Raw genomic sequence first — 15,682 nt, 5'->3', positions numbered from 1 at the left:
ACTGTACCGCACTCAAGCCTATGTACCGTAGCACCCTATACCAAGTTACCAGTCCTTATAAGAACTTTTGTGGACCAAGCAGGTTGTGTATTAGTGTTTAGCAGACTGTACGTCAGTCCCTATACCGCTGAAGGACTGCTGCAGTATAGGGCAGCGGTCAGCAGTGGTGCACGTCAACCCTATCTATTGTGGACCGATAGCGGTCCTTACAGAACAGCAGACTGTACCGCACTCAAGCCTATGTACCGTAGCACCCTATACCAAGTTACCAGTCCTTATAAGAACTTTTGTGGAACAAGCAGGTTGTGTGTTAGTGATTAGCAGACTGTACGTCAGTCCCTATACCAATGAAGGACTGCTGCAGTATAGGGCAGCGGTCAGCAGTAGTGCACGGCAACCCTATGTATTGTGGACCGATAGCGGTCCTTACAGAACAGCAGACTGTACCGCACTCAAGCCTATGTACCGTAGCACCCTATACCAAGTTACCAGTCCTTATAAGAACTTTTGTGGACCAAGCAGGTTGTGTGTTAGTGATTAGCAGACTGTACGTCAGTCCCTATACCAATGAAGGACTGCTGCAGTATAGGGCAGCGGTCAGCAGTAGTGCACGGCAACCCTATGTATTGTGGACCGATAGCGGTCCTTACAGAACAGCAGACTGTACCGCACCCAAGCCTATGTACCGTAGCACCCTAGACAGACCAAGTTACCAGTCCTGATAAAGAGCTTTGTGGAACAAGTGAGTTGTGAATGATTAGCAGACTGCAGCAGAAGGGCAGCAGTCAAGTATAATATTCTTTCTATATTTGGAAGAAAGAATATTATACGTGTACAAGCCTATTACCGTACCACTGATACCAGTCCTGAAAAGAACCTTTGTGGAACTAATAGTAACAGCAAGTCTTTAAAATTATCCTCACTGCCTGACACACTGCTTCCTGCCTGTCCCTATACAAATTGGCAAAAAAGAGTAGGCTGGAACGATTAGCTGGAACAGCTCTTTTGTGGACCTGATAGTAACAGCTAATGATGATGATGATGATGATGATGAAGAAAGACTAATCTGGCTGAGCTGTCCCTAAAATAGCAGCATACAGCGCTCTGTCCCTTTATCTAAACTGACAAAAGAAACTCAGGCTGCTGACCTAACACCTATACCAGTCCTGAAAAGAACTTTTGTGTACCAAATAGCTAGCGTTTTCTCTGTCCCTACTCCACACAGGATCCTTTCCCTACAGTGACAGAAGAAAGAATGTAAAATGGCCACCGGATCGGGTGTATTTATAGGTTAGGGGGAATGTCCAAGTGTCCATGAGCTGTCATGTCTCAATTGGTTGTCCTGTAACACATGATAAACGTGTCACGAAAGGTTAAAGTTCTTGTATACATTAAACACGTAAGTCCGCCGGGGCGAACGACGGAAAAAGGCGTTCGAACCCGCGGACGGCGAAAGTCGGAAATTCGCCGCGAAACGACCGCCGGGCGAACCGTTCGGCCATCACTAGCAGCCACTAGTCCAGCTCCATCCTGCACATTTGGCCACTACAGACCAATATTTCTTTCTCCAACTCCCAGTCATGGAACAATACTGCAGATCAATGCTGGGAAAAAGTTTCAACTCCACCTTACTGCGCAAGCAGCATATGAAAGGTAAATCACACAACAGATGTATCCAGGACTTGTCATAAATGGGTAATCCAACATTAAGTCTGGGTTCACATCAATGCGGCTGCGCTTGATGCGTTTTTCAGGCATGTTTTGCAGTGCATTTTTCATTTTTAAACTCATGTTTTTTATGCGTTTTTGCATGCAGTTTTCATGCATATCGCAGCTTATGGTTTTTTCTTTTTAAATGCACTGTAAACACACTGTATATAGCTGGATGCTAAGGAGGGGACCGGGAAGCCGGCCACCGCGTCCTTAACAACTAATCAGTCATCAGCCTTCAGCGGGCTTCCCTGCTGAAAGCTAAATGTAAAAAATCCCCCCCAAAAATGGCCATATCTTCGGGTCTAGTATGGATTCGGAGGGAACCCACCACGCTAATATTTTTTTTTTAAATGCTGTGGGGCCCCCCAAAATTAATACCAGACCCTTATCTGAGCCTGCGGCCTGGTAGGACAGGAAAGGGAGGGGACGAGCAAGCATCCCTCCCTCCTGAACCATACCAGGCCGGATGAGATCAACATGAAGAGGTGGGCACTGTGTCCACCACACCCCAAAGCTCCTTGCCCCCATGTTGATGAGGACAAGGGTCTGGTATGGATTTTGGGGGGGACCCCACTCCATTTTTTAAAAACATTTTAGTGTTGGGGGGAATTCCCTCCAAATCCATACTAGACCTGAAGGGCCAGGTATGGACATGGGGGGAACCCCACACTGTTTTTTTTGCAATTTTTTTTGTACATTCAGTTTTCAGCATGGAAAAACCGCTGACAGCTGATGACTTATCGGTTGTTAAGAATGTGGCGGCCGGCTGTATACAGTGTTTTACACTGAAAAATAAAAACTGGGAAACACAAAACACATCAAAAATTGCATCTCAAACACAACACCTGCATTTCTGGTGTGATTCCAAGGAAAGTCTATTACATGCAAAACCTAAGAAAAAAGCCCCTGACCCTTTCCAAAAATGTACCAGCCGCAAAACGCATAGCTGTGAACCTGTACCATAGGAAACTATATTAAATGGACTGTAGTGCGTTTCTGCAAACTGCAAAATGCACAAAAAAATGCATAGATGTGAACCTAGGGTTAGGGGTGAAAATATTTTTAATTGTAAAAAAAAAAAGAACACAAAACATCACTGGAGAAAAAGGCTTGCATAGCCATAAGTAGTATAGCACATAGATGAATTAACATGGTGGTAGTATAATTGACAACAAGGCAGTTATATAGCAATTAAAATAACTGAAGTAATGAGACCAAAAAAAAAAAAGAAAAGAGCAATCCCAACAACTATCACATATGAGCAGATACTACCAATACACAGGCTATGAAATGTAAATTCTGATAATCAAGTTACATAGTTACTCAGGTTAAAGAAAGACACAAGTCCATCTAGTTCCATCAAAAAATAACATACGATCCCATATACACAATCCTATAACCACATATTCCCTGGATAAACTTTACCTAGAAATATTAGTATCCAGTTATATTATGTGCATTTAGCAAAGAATCCAAGTCTTTTTTAAAGCAATCTACTGAGTTGGCCGGAACCTCCTCTTGAGGGAGTCTATTCCACATTTTCACAGCTCTTAGCACTTGTATACACGGTCGGAGATTCCGACAGAATGTGTCCGATTGGACCGTTTTGTCGGATATTCCGACTGTGTGTGGTCTCCATCGGACTGTTTCCGTCCGAGTATCCGACAGACCAAGTTTTCCAACTTGTTGGTAAAATTTTCCAACAAAATGCTCCGATCGGACATTACTCCAATCATGTGTAGAGAATTCCGATCGGACAAAGTGCCACGCATGCTCAGATCAAATTCCTACATCAAAGCTATTGGCTACTAGCCTGAACATAGTCCCGTCCTAACGAAATAATGTCATCACGTTCTGAACAATCGAATTTTCTGACAACTTCATCCGACCGTGTGTATACAACAGTTTTGGACAAAATCCGACGGACAAAATCCGACGGATTTGGTTGTCGGAATGTCCGACCTTGTGTACAAGGGCTTACTGTGAAGAAACCTTTCCATATTTGGAGATGAATTCTCTTTTCCTCTAGACGTAAAGAGTGCCCCCTTGTCCTCTGTGATGACCTTAAGGTGAATAACTCAACACGTTGGAGCCACATGGTGTCCTTAAACATAGAGAACATAGTAAAGGAAAGCTACTAGGAAGTATACGAAAAAGAGAAGGATAATAAGAAAAAGTAAGAGAGACAATAGAAAACAGGAAAAGAGAAAGGAGGGCCCACACCTGAGTAGGATTTCACAGCAGGAACAGCAGTTCCAACATATGCGCTCACCGTTCGCATCCAGGGTCAGGGTCCAGGACAGCAGGTGGTGGGGATGTTAGTGTGCCGTGCCACGCCACGTGGGGGTAGTTGGCAGTTGTGCTAGTGCCGCTCCACCGGCGGCCTGGGGGGGTTGTTGTCTGCCGCCCCCCCCCCCCAAAAAAAAAAAAACACTGGCTACCACTGGTTACATCTTCAGTTTCAATATGAGACTAGCGTGCAACAAAAAAACGGATGGTCGTTCATCTGATAATCTCATTGTGTGAAAGAGGCATGAGTCTTTAAAGTATATAGAAATACCATTGATGAAAGGAGAGAAAAAAGGGAAATAAGACATGGTAGAAAATCTGTTTTATTTGCATGGATGATCTAGCGAACTTCCAAAAGGAAGACTTTAATACACTTTATAATACCTCTGTTTGTTTATTTGGTGAGTGGTAAATGTTGCATTTTTCTTCTTTAAAGAATTGCAGACTTCAAAGTCAGTGGGCTCCCTGGCATGACCAAGTCATTTACATCTGCATCATCATCTGATACAAGGACTATGGTTGTGGAATGGACACCAACAGAGGATAATATAGACGAACACGTTCCTGTTTGCTTCGTGGCAGAAACTTCAAATTGGTCAGTATGGTGCTACCGAAATTCCAGTTATTTTATAGTGTTTTATCTATGCATTGCATTTTTTTTTTTGGATCGTCTTAACTGTAGATAGTCTAATTATTGTACCTTCCTGCCCCTCTATTCACTATACATTATGTACTGCTTACACTAATTGGCTTTTGTTTAGTGGCCTTAAAGTTGGCCATACATGGATAGAAATTCGGCCAGTCCAGCAGGCACCAGGCAAATTTCAATCCATGTATGGGCAGGGTGGTTGTACAGAAGTCCATCTACTGACTTCCAATCTCCAACAGCCTCCCCCCTTTGTCAGAATACAAAGGCACAACAGGAGGATTCCTCCACCAATGCTTATGATGACTGATGTTTGGAGTAGGTGTATCTATATGTATTATGCTTATTAGAAGTACACAATACAAATCTTGCGGAAGCACTATATTGGCGTGCTATCATTTGTCATATGAAGGTAAAGAACATCTCTCCAGTGAGATACTGACAGCAGAAAAATACACCTAACTTGGGATCTAACCATACCCTACTTTCCCCGAAACTGAAAGTTGTCTTAGGATATACTTTAAAATGAGTTGCAGTGTAGAGGAGTGTATGTCATTCAGTGAGATGGGAATGAGAAATTCCCAAATATGTCGTCCCTCCTATAACTCTTAGGTCATGCATGGTGCAGCTGACCACCTAATCAACTTTTATTTTGTACCTTTGTCTTTTTTCTAACAGGTACCATTCAGAAATGCGGTGTATTGTTTTAGTGGTTGGACCCTCAGAATTAGGTATTGTCTTCTACTATTTAATATATAGTTAAAACAGAAAATGTAATCTGCCCATTTTAGTTATTATGATTGTCTTGCGTTGTGAGCTCTATCTTTAAGGATAGATATGTTTTCCTTAATTAATTCTCTGACCCAGATAAACTTTCTCAAATCCTCAATAAAGCCATTATTCAATAAACATACTAAGTTTATTAATCCCACTACACATTCAACCAATTATCTCATATATATTTTTGGCTTTAAGAAAAAATATACCAAAAGCTGGGAAAAGACCATGATCTCTTTAGAATTTGTAAAAAAAAAAAAAAGTTCAATTTGGTTCTGATTAATGCCAAACTTTCCAGCATTCTAGGCAGCAAACAAATTCTCTGATTGGGAGGGAAACAATACAATTCAATAGACTAAAATGACCAATGTGGGGTTACCCTCCATCTCAAACTTTTTTTAACCTGTTTTCTTCTACGGACTGGACATAAATCTTGATCTTATTGCTCATAATATAAATATACAATTTTAAAAATAGGAATATAGCAATTCAAATTTTAAAACCCAAATATTTACCTGGGCAGAAAGAACAAACAAACCAGCAAGATCAACTAAGTGACTTGCATAGTATCTAGAACTTAATGCAAACATTTGTATTTCATGAAAACATTAGAAAAAACTTTGAAAAATAAAAATGAATTAAAGCGGGAGTCCACCGGGACTCCGCGTATACTGCAGCTGCTGGCTTTTAAAATAGTGACACTTACCTGTCCAGCGCGCCCGCGATGTCGGCACCCGAAGCCGATCGCTAGGTCGTCTGTCGGGTCCTGCCGCCGCCATCTTGGGTATGGGAATCAGGAAATGGAGCCTTTTCGGCTTAATTTCCCGGTTCCCTACTGCGCATGCGCGAGCCGCGCTGCGCAATGAGGACGGTCCCCGCTGCCTCTGGGAGCTGTGTGTTTCCCAGCAGGCAGCGGGGCACTTGCTGAAGGGGGCGGGCGCTTGCGGAAAGGGGCGTAACGTACGCCCCTTTCCGCAGAGAGCTAGCCCGGAAGTGGGTGCAATTACCTGGATTATCCAGGTAACTGCACCCCCCTCCCCCCTGAAAGGTGCCAATTGTGGCGCCGGAGGGGGGGAGGAATCCGATGAGCGGAAGGTCCATTTTAGGGTGGACCTCCGCTTTAAATCGGTAAGACCACAGCTTTTTGACAATTCAAAAGATTCAGAATAATATAAACGACATTTACTTGTTATTTTTAAAGCTCTCCCAGAGGGCTCCAAATTTACTTTGTTTTATTTTATTTGTGACACAATTTATTCTTATGTTGCTCTTCATGAAAACCCTTTGGATCAATAATGCAGAACATTTATCGGAATGAGCTTGTAGCATTTTTTTAATTACTTTACTCTTTCCTACCCAGTTGACACCACCTTAATATGCCATGAGAACACCATGACTTTGATCATTGCTAAGTCAGCAGATGCTCAATTTAATAACACCCAGTTCCGCCTGAATGATCCTGCATGTCTGGTTAGCTCCAACAGCACCCACCTTATAGCAAGTGCTGGATACAATTCCTGTGGGACAGAGATTGAGGTAATGTGAAGGAGTCATTCTGGTTAGTAGGACAGTACTTTCTATGTTTCACCTTTGCTTGGAGCTGAATGCAAACTTCACATTTTAGCTTTTGGCACACGTTACTTGTAGAAGTGGTTTTCAGATTTATTTTATCAGAATGGTACCTATGCCAAATAAAAACATGTTCAAATAAGATAAAGTGGTCATAGTAGGCAGCTTAAAGCATATGTTAACCCAGTTACTAAAATCTCATACCGTGTATAATTTCACGTTAATGTTATATTAGAAATCATTTCAAATGGTTTTAAACCTGAAGATTTATATTCAAATAACATTTGGTAATCCTGACATGAAGGTCCTTGTTCAGACACTTCCTGTTATAGTCTAACAGTCTATTCCTGTCCTCCAAGTGTGCTCTTGCATTGTCAAATGGGCTTTTGATGATGATTATTAATGGCCGTTTCAACACACAAACTGAGAAATGTCATGCAGTCAATAATGGAGCCCATGTGGGCAGAAAGTAGCTGCAAAGTGAGTGCAGGAGATTTCATCACCAAGAGAAAAAAACTGATAAAAAAAAAGTAGAAACAAGAATTTTACTTTAGAAAAATAAAAGTTTTTTTTTTGTTTTCTCATATATAGTGGTTTAGCAAACGAAATGGTGATACGGTCAGGTTTACTTCTACTTTCAGGAGCTAGATCATACCTTACTTGTCCAAATTAGCCAGCTGACAGTTCCACAAGAGCTTCCCAAAGTCATATGTAAATGACCAAAGGTCCCAAAGCCTCCACATGACTGTGTCTGAAGTCATTCAGGCCCCTTCCACTGTTGTTATTGGAACTACTCTCACCATACTCACGACATTTTGTAACACTCTGAGGATTCTGTACCATAGACATCTATAGTATCTACCATCTACTAGCTAGATGAGTAACATTTTGCTCACTACAGATTTCTTTTAAAGGCCAGCATTTACCCAAAACTCAATATTTCTCAGTTTCATTTGAAATTCACTGGGTTTCAGCTGGTTTCTCAAAAAGTTTGGGATTTATTTTTGACAGTAGTGTCATTTAGTCCATGTTTTATTCCCCATATACTGTATATGGAGAATCAGCAAGTGACCGTTGGTATCACCTTTTGAAGAGTGAGGGCCACTTAAGCAACTTAGTAACCAGTCACGGGCCACAATGAGCAGATGACAGTTCTGCGTCCAAGGCGTGCAAAGCGGACACAGACACAGCCCACTCTACTCTATGGGCCCTCTCATCCGATCAAATGGAAGGGGACAGATCTACTTTTTTTTTGCAGATTGGATTGGAAGGAGGCAAGTGGCAAATGTAAATGGACACAAGTCTGTGTAGGAGGTCATGGGGCTACATCAGAGGGCTACACGGGCCACATGTGGCCCCCGGGCCACTGGTTGGGCACCCCTGTGTTAGATAATATTATGATCTGATAATATGTTGATAGATACAAGGAATTGTCTCCTTTAGTATGGCTTGAGATACCACAAACTAACTAAACCATTTAAAATCCATGCAAAAACCTTTGGAAAATGATTACATTACATAATATTTTAAACAATTGAAAGAAAGTGCCAGTCATGTGCATGGCTGTATGTATATCTGTGTGTGTCAGTATTTGAGGCATTGCCTATTTTGCTTTTATATTTTCCAGGAAACAGAAGAAAATATAGTGTTCAAAAACACAGCCACTTCCTATGACACGTCCGTTATTATCACAAGACAAAATGGGATTTCTATCCCCTTTAACTGCTCCTTCCCTAAAAAGAACAGAGTATCGGCTTCATTCCGTGCCCATAAGTCGGATTACGTGTTCTCTGAGGCCGGCTTTGGTAATTTCACCTACAAGTTCCAGTTCTTCACAGACAGTCGATTTGTGGATGTGGACACCCAGTCTCCTCTGGAGGTCGTTCTGAAACAACTGTTGTATATGGAGATTCAGGTTTCTTCATCATTGTCCAATGTCCAATTATTTGTGGAATCTTGTAGGGCCACACCACATGACAATCCATCTGATCCTGTCTTCTATGACATCATCCAAAATGGGTATGTTTTATTATGTCTTAAATATCAGTTTTTATCATCTTTGTTTTAAAAATTTCCTGGCTAACTTGATCATGGGAAAATAATCAGCATTGAAACTAGTGTCTGATTATTTTGTTGTATGTATGTACAGGTATTTATTGTGTCCAAATGTTGCTTTGTCAAAGGGAAACTATAGACACACACATCTGTGTACAGTCATCTGTATGGACACAGCATTTCTTGTCTACATATCCATATCCGTGGCAACAAATAGAATTTGAACTTGTGCCACTGGTTACAGTGCTTGCTGTTGTCTTGATTTTTTTTATTTTTTTTTAGTTGAGGCAAGGATCCCAGCATTATTATTTGGGCAATTATTCAAGCTGCCCCTGGCTACCTTCATTTTTCATGTTGAGGAGACTGGTCACCCTAGTTGGCCTTCCAGTTTCCAAAATAGTTCTGCAGGTTATATGAGAGGTATATGAGCCCTGCAGCCCCCCCCCCCCCCACATTATAGTAGGGTACTATTAATTCCTGAATTTAGCTAGCAGATTCCTATACATACAGGGGCATTACAATGGTCCTTTTAGACACCCTCAAATATAAAAAAAAGGATGGAAGCTCCAGCCCAATAGTAAGTATTCAGAATGGTTTTTATTTTTAAAACGTAGAGGTGAACAAGGAGAGATCCAATGTGTTTCAAGGCTACAAAAGTCCCCCTTCATCAGGACAGGGAAGTAGTAGCTCTGATGTCAGGATAGCTGTGAGGGATAATATCAAACAGGAAATCTCTATTCTGTTCCTGCCAAATTGCTGGCCTATATGAGGAATAGAAATTTCCTGTCACAACAGTCGAGACTTCAGAATTACCAGTTTTCAGGTCTGACGAAGGGGGACATTTGTAGTCTCCTGAACATATTGGCTTGCTTTTGTTGACTGTTACATTTAAAAAAACATTCTAGACATTTATAAGCTGGATGGCGCTTCCGTCATTTCTTATATTTGATGGTCAACCCCCTGCGCCACTAAAGAATGAAGATCCTGACCCCAGATGACGGGCTTCAAAAAATATTTTACCACCAGGACTAAGCTAAGTAAAAAAATAAAAGTGTTTTGTCTGGTGAGTTGGCTAGAGGGTTAAGCCCAGGTCATTCTACAGAGGGCAGAAAAATACCTATTTGTACAGTGTTGCTCCCTTTCTAGTTGAATGAACCAAATGTCACTCAGTTATTGCTATAAAGAGTTCTAGATCTATAAAAGTCACTCTTTAACTAGAAAACATAAGGGAACTAAACAGAGCACACTGGCATTGTGTAGAAAACCTCTTTAATGTTGAAATAATAGGACAAAATATTGCACTCACATTTTAAGAACCTTTGCAGTGACTTATAGGCAATTGGTTGGTGATTTAAAGTTCTCTTATTATTGCTGTTGCAGGTGTATAAAGGATAACACAGTGGTGGTTTATCCCGGATCAGGAACACAGTACAGGTTTGCAATGGAGGCTTTTGCATTCATTGGAAATTATCCAGAGGTAAGTACACTGGAGCTGAGTACTGATATACTGTATATACAAATCAACAATTTTTAATATGTAACCTATCTCTCTTAATAACCCCCTTCCTCCCCATGAGTACCCCATCACCCTCCCAGTCTTTTATTTAAAAGCGCTCAAAGAAAATACGCTATCCTTTTCCTCTAAGTCACATGCAATACATACTGATTGTGCAATCTCCTTTTAAAAAAAGACCAGCTATGGCTACAAGGGGCAGACAAAGCAATCAAATCAAATTATATCCAGCCGGGTAAGCTCTCGACTACATATTGGTAAACCCAAAGTAGATGCAATCATGCCGCGTACACACGGTCGGAATTTCCAATGACAAATGTTCGATGTGAGCTTGTTGTCGGAAATTTAGATCATGTGTAGGCTCCATCTGACATTTTTTGTTAGAATTTCTGACCAACAAAATTTGAGTGCCGGTTCTTAAATTTTCCAACAACAAAATCTGTTGTAATCTGTCGTAATTTCCGATCCTTTGTACACAATTCCGATGCACAAAATTCCACGCATGCTCAGAATCAAGCAGAACAGCCTCACTGGCTATTGAACTTCATTTTTTTTTTTGCTGGTCGTACGTGTTGTACGTCACCGTGTTCTTGACGTTGGCCATTTCCAACAACATTTGTGCGACTGTGTGTATGCAAGACAAGTTTGAGCTAACATCCGTCGGAAATAAATCCAGAATTTTGTTGTCGGAATGTCCGATCGTCTGTATGCGGCATCAGACTATAACATGCCATCCAACTACTGAGCAAAAGCTCAGAGACATTTATGCCCATGTTGCTTTTAGTGTTCACAAAAATAACTGTTGGAACCATTCAGGAAAACTATTTTCCTTTGGCTGAAAGAAATTCCAACTTGGCTAAAGACTTATTTTAGCCATTCTGATGTCACGCTCATTTACATCCTGGAAATCACCTTGATTCAGACAAAAAATAGCAAGACTGGAAGAAGGCCATCTTATGTCCTTAAAGTGTACCTACGGCAAACTTTTTTTTTTTTCAATGGAGTAGAGAAAGGTTAAAACCCAGTAAGGTTTACACTGCTGCCTGCACACCTATTAGCTGGATTTACCTCCAATTTATGTCCTGGGGAAAAACAGGACAGGAATAAAAGGGACATCTTCCAAAAGTTACACTTGTTCTGGGGACAACTAGGAGTGCACTAGGTTCATTTTGAAGAAATTTCCTATTTTGTCTCCAGAGCCAGAAGTGAAGAGAAATCTCCCCAAATGGCACAAATATGGCAATAACCCAGGCGGTGGTTTTAACCATTTCCTACTCAATCCCAATTAAAAAAAGTGTTAGCTTTAGATATACATTGAATGTATTTTTTCTTTGAGTGCAAGCAATGCAAATAACTGGATTCAGCCTGGTTTGCAGTCCTTGTACAGCAAAGCTGGAGTATGAGAGGAATCTCTGAATTAATGTTCAATCTTGTAAAAGCTGTTTTTATGTTTTTATGTTATCTCTCAATTGGCTGTTTATTTTTATCTTGGTATTTTTGCCTGAGGTTTTGTTTAAAATTATGCCATATGTTTTTAGGTTTATATAAGCTGCACTGTTATCTTATGTAAGATGGGAGCTACAAATACTCGTTGCACCCAGGGCTGTATCACAAAATCAATGGAAGCTTTCAGCAATCACAGAGACAGAAGATCTTTAGTATCTGAATCGCAGCAGCACTTTATCTCTCAGGGCCCTGTAATAATGAAGAGAGAGATTCCAACTGACAAAGGTGAGAAGAAGCTCAAATATTGAAGTATATAAAGATACATTTATAATAACACTGAATCATAATTCAGTCTACCCAATAGTGATGTCTAACTTACTAATACTAACTAACTTACTAACTACTAGTCTGGTCATTCAAGGGCTTCTTATATTTCTTGCGGACACTATTGGCGAGTTTTAAGAACTGATGGCACATAATTTAGCCCACTTTGAAGCTTTTGGTGTTACCAACCATCTTGGGTTGATACTAGGTTTCCTACTGCATTTTCCACAATATAGAGTAGATAAAGATTCCAACAAGATGGGTGGGCCCTCCTTGTGATGGCTGCGGGGGGGGGGGGGCTGCTTGCAGGACTTTTTTTGATGCCCTGCCAGCGCAGTGCCTCAGTGTGAAAGCACTCGGGCTTTTACATTGGGATTGCAGTTGCGGCTTCTTTTAGGCGCTTTTTTTAAAGCTAAAGCACCTGAAAAAACGCCCCAGTGTGAAAGGGATCTCAGTGTGAAAGCCCTCGGGCTTTCACATTGGGATTGCAGATGAGGCTTCTTTCAAGCACTTTACAGGCGCTTTTTTAACGCTAAAACGCCTGAAAAACGCATGAAAAACTCCCCAGTGTGAAAGGGGTCTTAGATCAAAGATCATATCATTTGTGACAGATGTATTTGTTATTGGTGATGGTCCATTGAGTATTTACGACACCACACAACACTAATTCCACTTGTGTCCTGATTTTGTATCAATTAAAGGAGTCCATTGGTCCCTCACATCATATGCTTTCATTTTATAACATCAGCATTGTAATACCAGTACAAAAAAATAGTTATTTTCCACAATCCAGTATAAGCTTACGTGAAAAATCTCTTTTCATGTTGTGAGTGCTGCCTGTTTGCTGGCCATCTCTTTCCATAATTTCCTAGATTACCTGCATGCTTTGCAGTGTCTCCTCGGCTGTTTACTTTAATATTTTAAGGACTACATATCCCATGGTACCTTGTTGGCTGCAAGCAGTGCTTCCTGTATTGACTCCGCCTCCTAAACTCCTCCTCTCAGCACCTCTGTAGTTGAGAAAGCAGGCTCTGTGATATGTATGACACAACAGTGCCTACCCACATGTCACAGAAATCAAGGAAGTAAATGTGTGGGGATCTTCACGAAGTAAATTTACAATCTTCAAAATCGTTCAGGTTCTTAGGAATGTTAGATATGCTTTAAAGTGACCCTGTCAGGAAAAGTTATTGCAAAGAGGCGTTCCTGGAAAAAAGCAAGCAGAATGCTGGCACATTCAGTAGAAATTTTCTGCAGGAAAACCGACATTCAGAGAGTGTTGATAAGCCGGGTTCTCACTGATTTTACCTGCTGACCTCCACATCACTGCTGTACCCTGTAATGACATGGAAGTTGACAGTTGTGGTGGACAAAAGAGATTTTGCTGAACGGAGGCGTGTTCTAGAATTTCAATAGTCTATTTTGCAAAATGTTGTACACCGTAGAATCCAGTTGGATTTGTTTGCATAGACAGAACATCGAAGGGTGGTTTTTAAACGTTTCCTGTGGGATACTGTGGTTTGCATATTGCTAGTTTCTTGGCTAAATATGACTCTTATTCTTCTCTATAATTTCTCATTTCTGTTCCGTCCACAGGTGTAGAGAAAACCTCCTCGGTAAATGGAACTACACTGCTGATTGCATTATCAGGAATGGTTGCTGTGGCGCTGATCTCCATAACATTAAATATCTACATGAAGAGAGCCAGAGCAGCCGGATACCAGAGGCTTAATACACAAGATTTCTGATCTCTTGGAGCAAAAAGGAACTTTACTACAATACGTGTGAATTATAGATAATTTATTTGGTATTAAAGTGGATGTCACTCCTACATTTCATATTTATGATATGTGTTTCTTGTACCATGTGCTTGTGTTAAAAACGATTCTGTTCTGATGTCTACCATCCAAAACCCTTACGGAGAACTCTGCAACACACTTTTTCAAATGCAGCTGGTCACTTCTCCTTTCTATTTTCCATATTTTGGGGTTCACCTTTGGGGTTATACCTTCTCCCTTTTTTTACTTTTCGGTTTACAAACAATTCTAATTGGTTTCTCTCCATATAATCATTTTCATAGCCCCAGGCCGCCATAGAATGAATCTGACATTTGATCTTTGTATTTATATTTTCATTGGAAATGCCTTGATGAGGCCTTTTCTTTTTTAATGTATATACTTGTGTGCTTGAAAACTAATAAAACTTTATTATTTAAAGAAGTATCCTGTTCTCTGTTGAATTGCTTCCTTTGAATTGTGATCCTGCCAGTCCCCCTGCTTTCCTATTTCAAACCGAACATGCTAGGCATGGGAAGCACATCTATCCTAGTATGGTCAGTTTTCTGGCTGTGTTAGGAGCACAACCTGTCTGTCCTGCAATGGCCAAGACTTAGTTTTCACCTCCATCTCTCCAAGCCCTTTATGCAGCTGAGAACAGAGGTCATGTGATCACTTTTAGGAAAATAAAAAAGGTGAGTATATACTGTATATATATATATATATATATCTATATATCTATATATATATATATCTATATATATATATATATATATATATCTATATATATATATATATATATATATATATATATATATATATATATATATATATATATATATATATATATATATATATATAGATATAGATATATATATATATATTTTTTTTTACACAATCATTTTACCTTGCATTTCTATTTTAACCACTTCAGCTTCAGACCATTTTACTGGCCAAAGACCAGACCACTTTTTGCGATTCAGCACTGTGTCGCTTTAACTCACAATTGTGCGGTCATGCGACGTGGCTCCCAAACAAAATTGATGTCCTTTTTTTCCCCACAAATAGAGCTTTCTTTTGGTGGTATTTGATCACCCCTGCGGTTTTTATTTTTTGCGCTATAAACAAAAATATAGCGACAATTTTGAAAAAAAACGCATTATTTTTTACTTTTTGTTATAATAAATATCACCAAAAATATATAAAAAAAACATTTTTTTCCCTAAGTTTAGGCCAATACGTATTCTTCTACATATTTTTGGTAACAAAAATCGCAATAAGCGATTATTGATTGGTTTGCGCAAAAGTTATAGCATTTACAAAATAGGGGATAGCTTTATGGCCTTTTTATTAATAATTTTTTTTTACTAGTAATGGTGGCGATCAGCGATTTTTATTGTGACTCCGACATTATGGCGGACCTATCAGACATTTTTGACACATTTTTGGGACCATTGTCATTTATACAGCAATCACTGCTATACAAATGCAGTGATTCCTGTGTAAATGACACTGGCATTGAAGGGGTTAACCAGTGGGTGGCAGTGTAGGGGTTAAGTGTTCCTAGGGGTGTGT

General features: G+C 40.2%; 1 protein-coding gene across 1 annotated transcript in view; it reads left to right on the top strand.

The window, feature by feature from the left end:
- Positions 1-14,551, top strand: part of LOC143939328 (uncharacterized) — a 35,563-nt gene extending 21,012 nt beyond the window's left edge. The window contains exons 6-13 of the mRNA XM_077460958.1: positions 1,512-1,653; positions 4,439-4,597; positions 5,327-5,379; positions 6,786-6,961; positions 8,622-9,013; positions 10,430-10,526; positions 12,101-12,293; positions 13,929-14,551. Of these exons, the coding sequence (XP_077317084.1) occupies positions 1,512-1,653; positions 4,439-4,597; positions 5,327-5,379; positions 6,786-6,961; positions 8,622-9,013; positions 10,430-10,526; positions 12,101-12,293; positions 13,929-14,080 (1,364 nt within the window). The 3' untranslated portion in view covers positions 14,081-14,551. The remainder of the gene's footprint in view (positions 1-1,511; positions 1,654-4,438; positions 4,598-5,326; positions 5,380-6,785; positions 6,962-8,621; positions 9,014-10,429; positions 10,527-12,100; positions 12,294-13,928) is intronic.
- Positions 14,552-15,682: the final 1,131 nt, after the last annotated feature.

This window comes from Lithobates pipiens, unplaced genomic scaffold (genome assembly GCF_037356315.1).
Source record: "Lithobates pipiens isolate NorthernLeopardFrog02 unplaced genomic scaffold, aLitPip1_a1.2 Scaffold_10, whole genome shotgun sequence".
Taxonomy (NCBI): Eukaryota; Metazoa; Chordata; class Amphibia; order Anura; family Ranidae; genus Lithobates; species Lithobates pipiens.
This window is presented reverse-complemented; position numbering and strand designations above follow the sequence as displayed.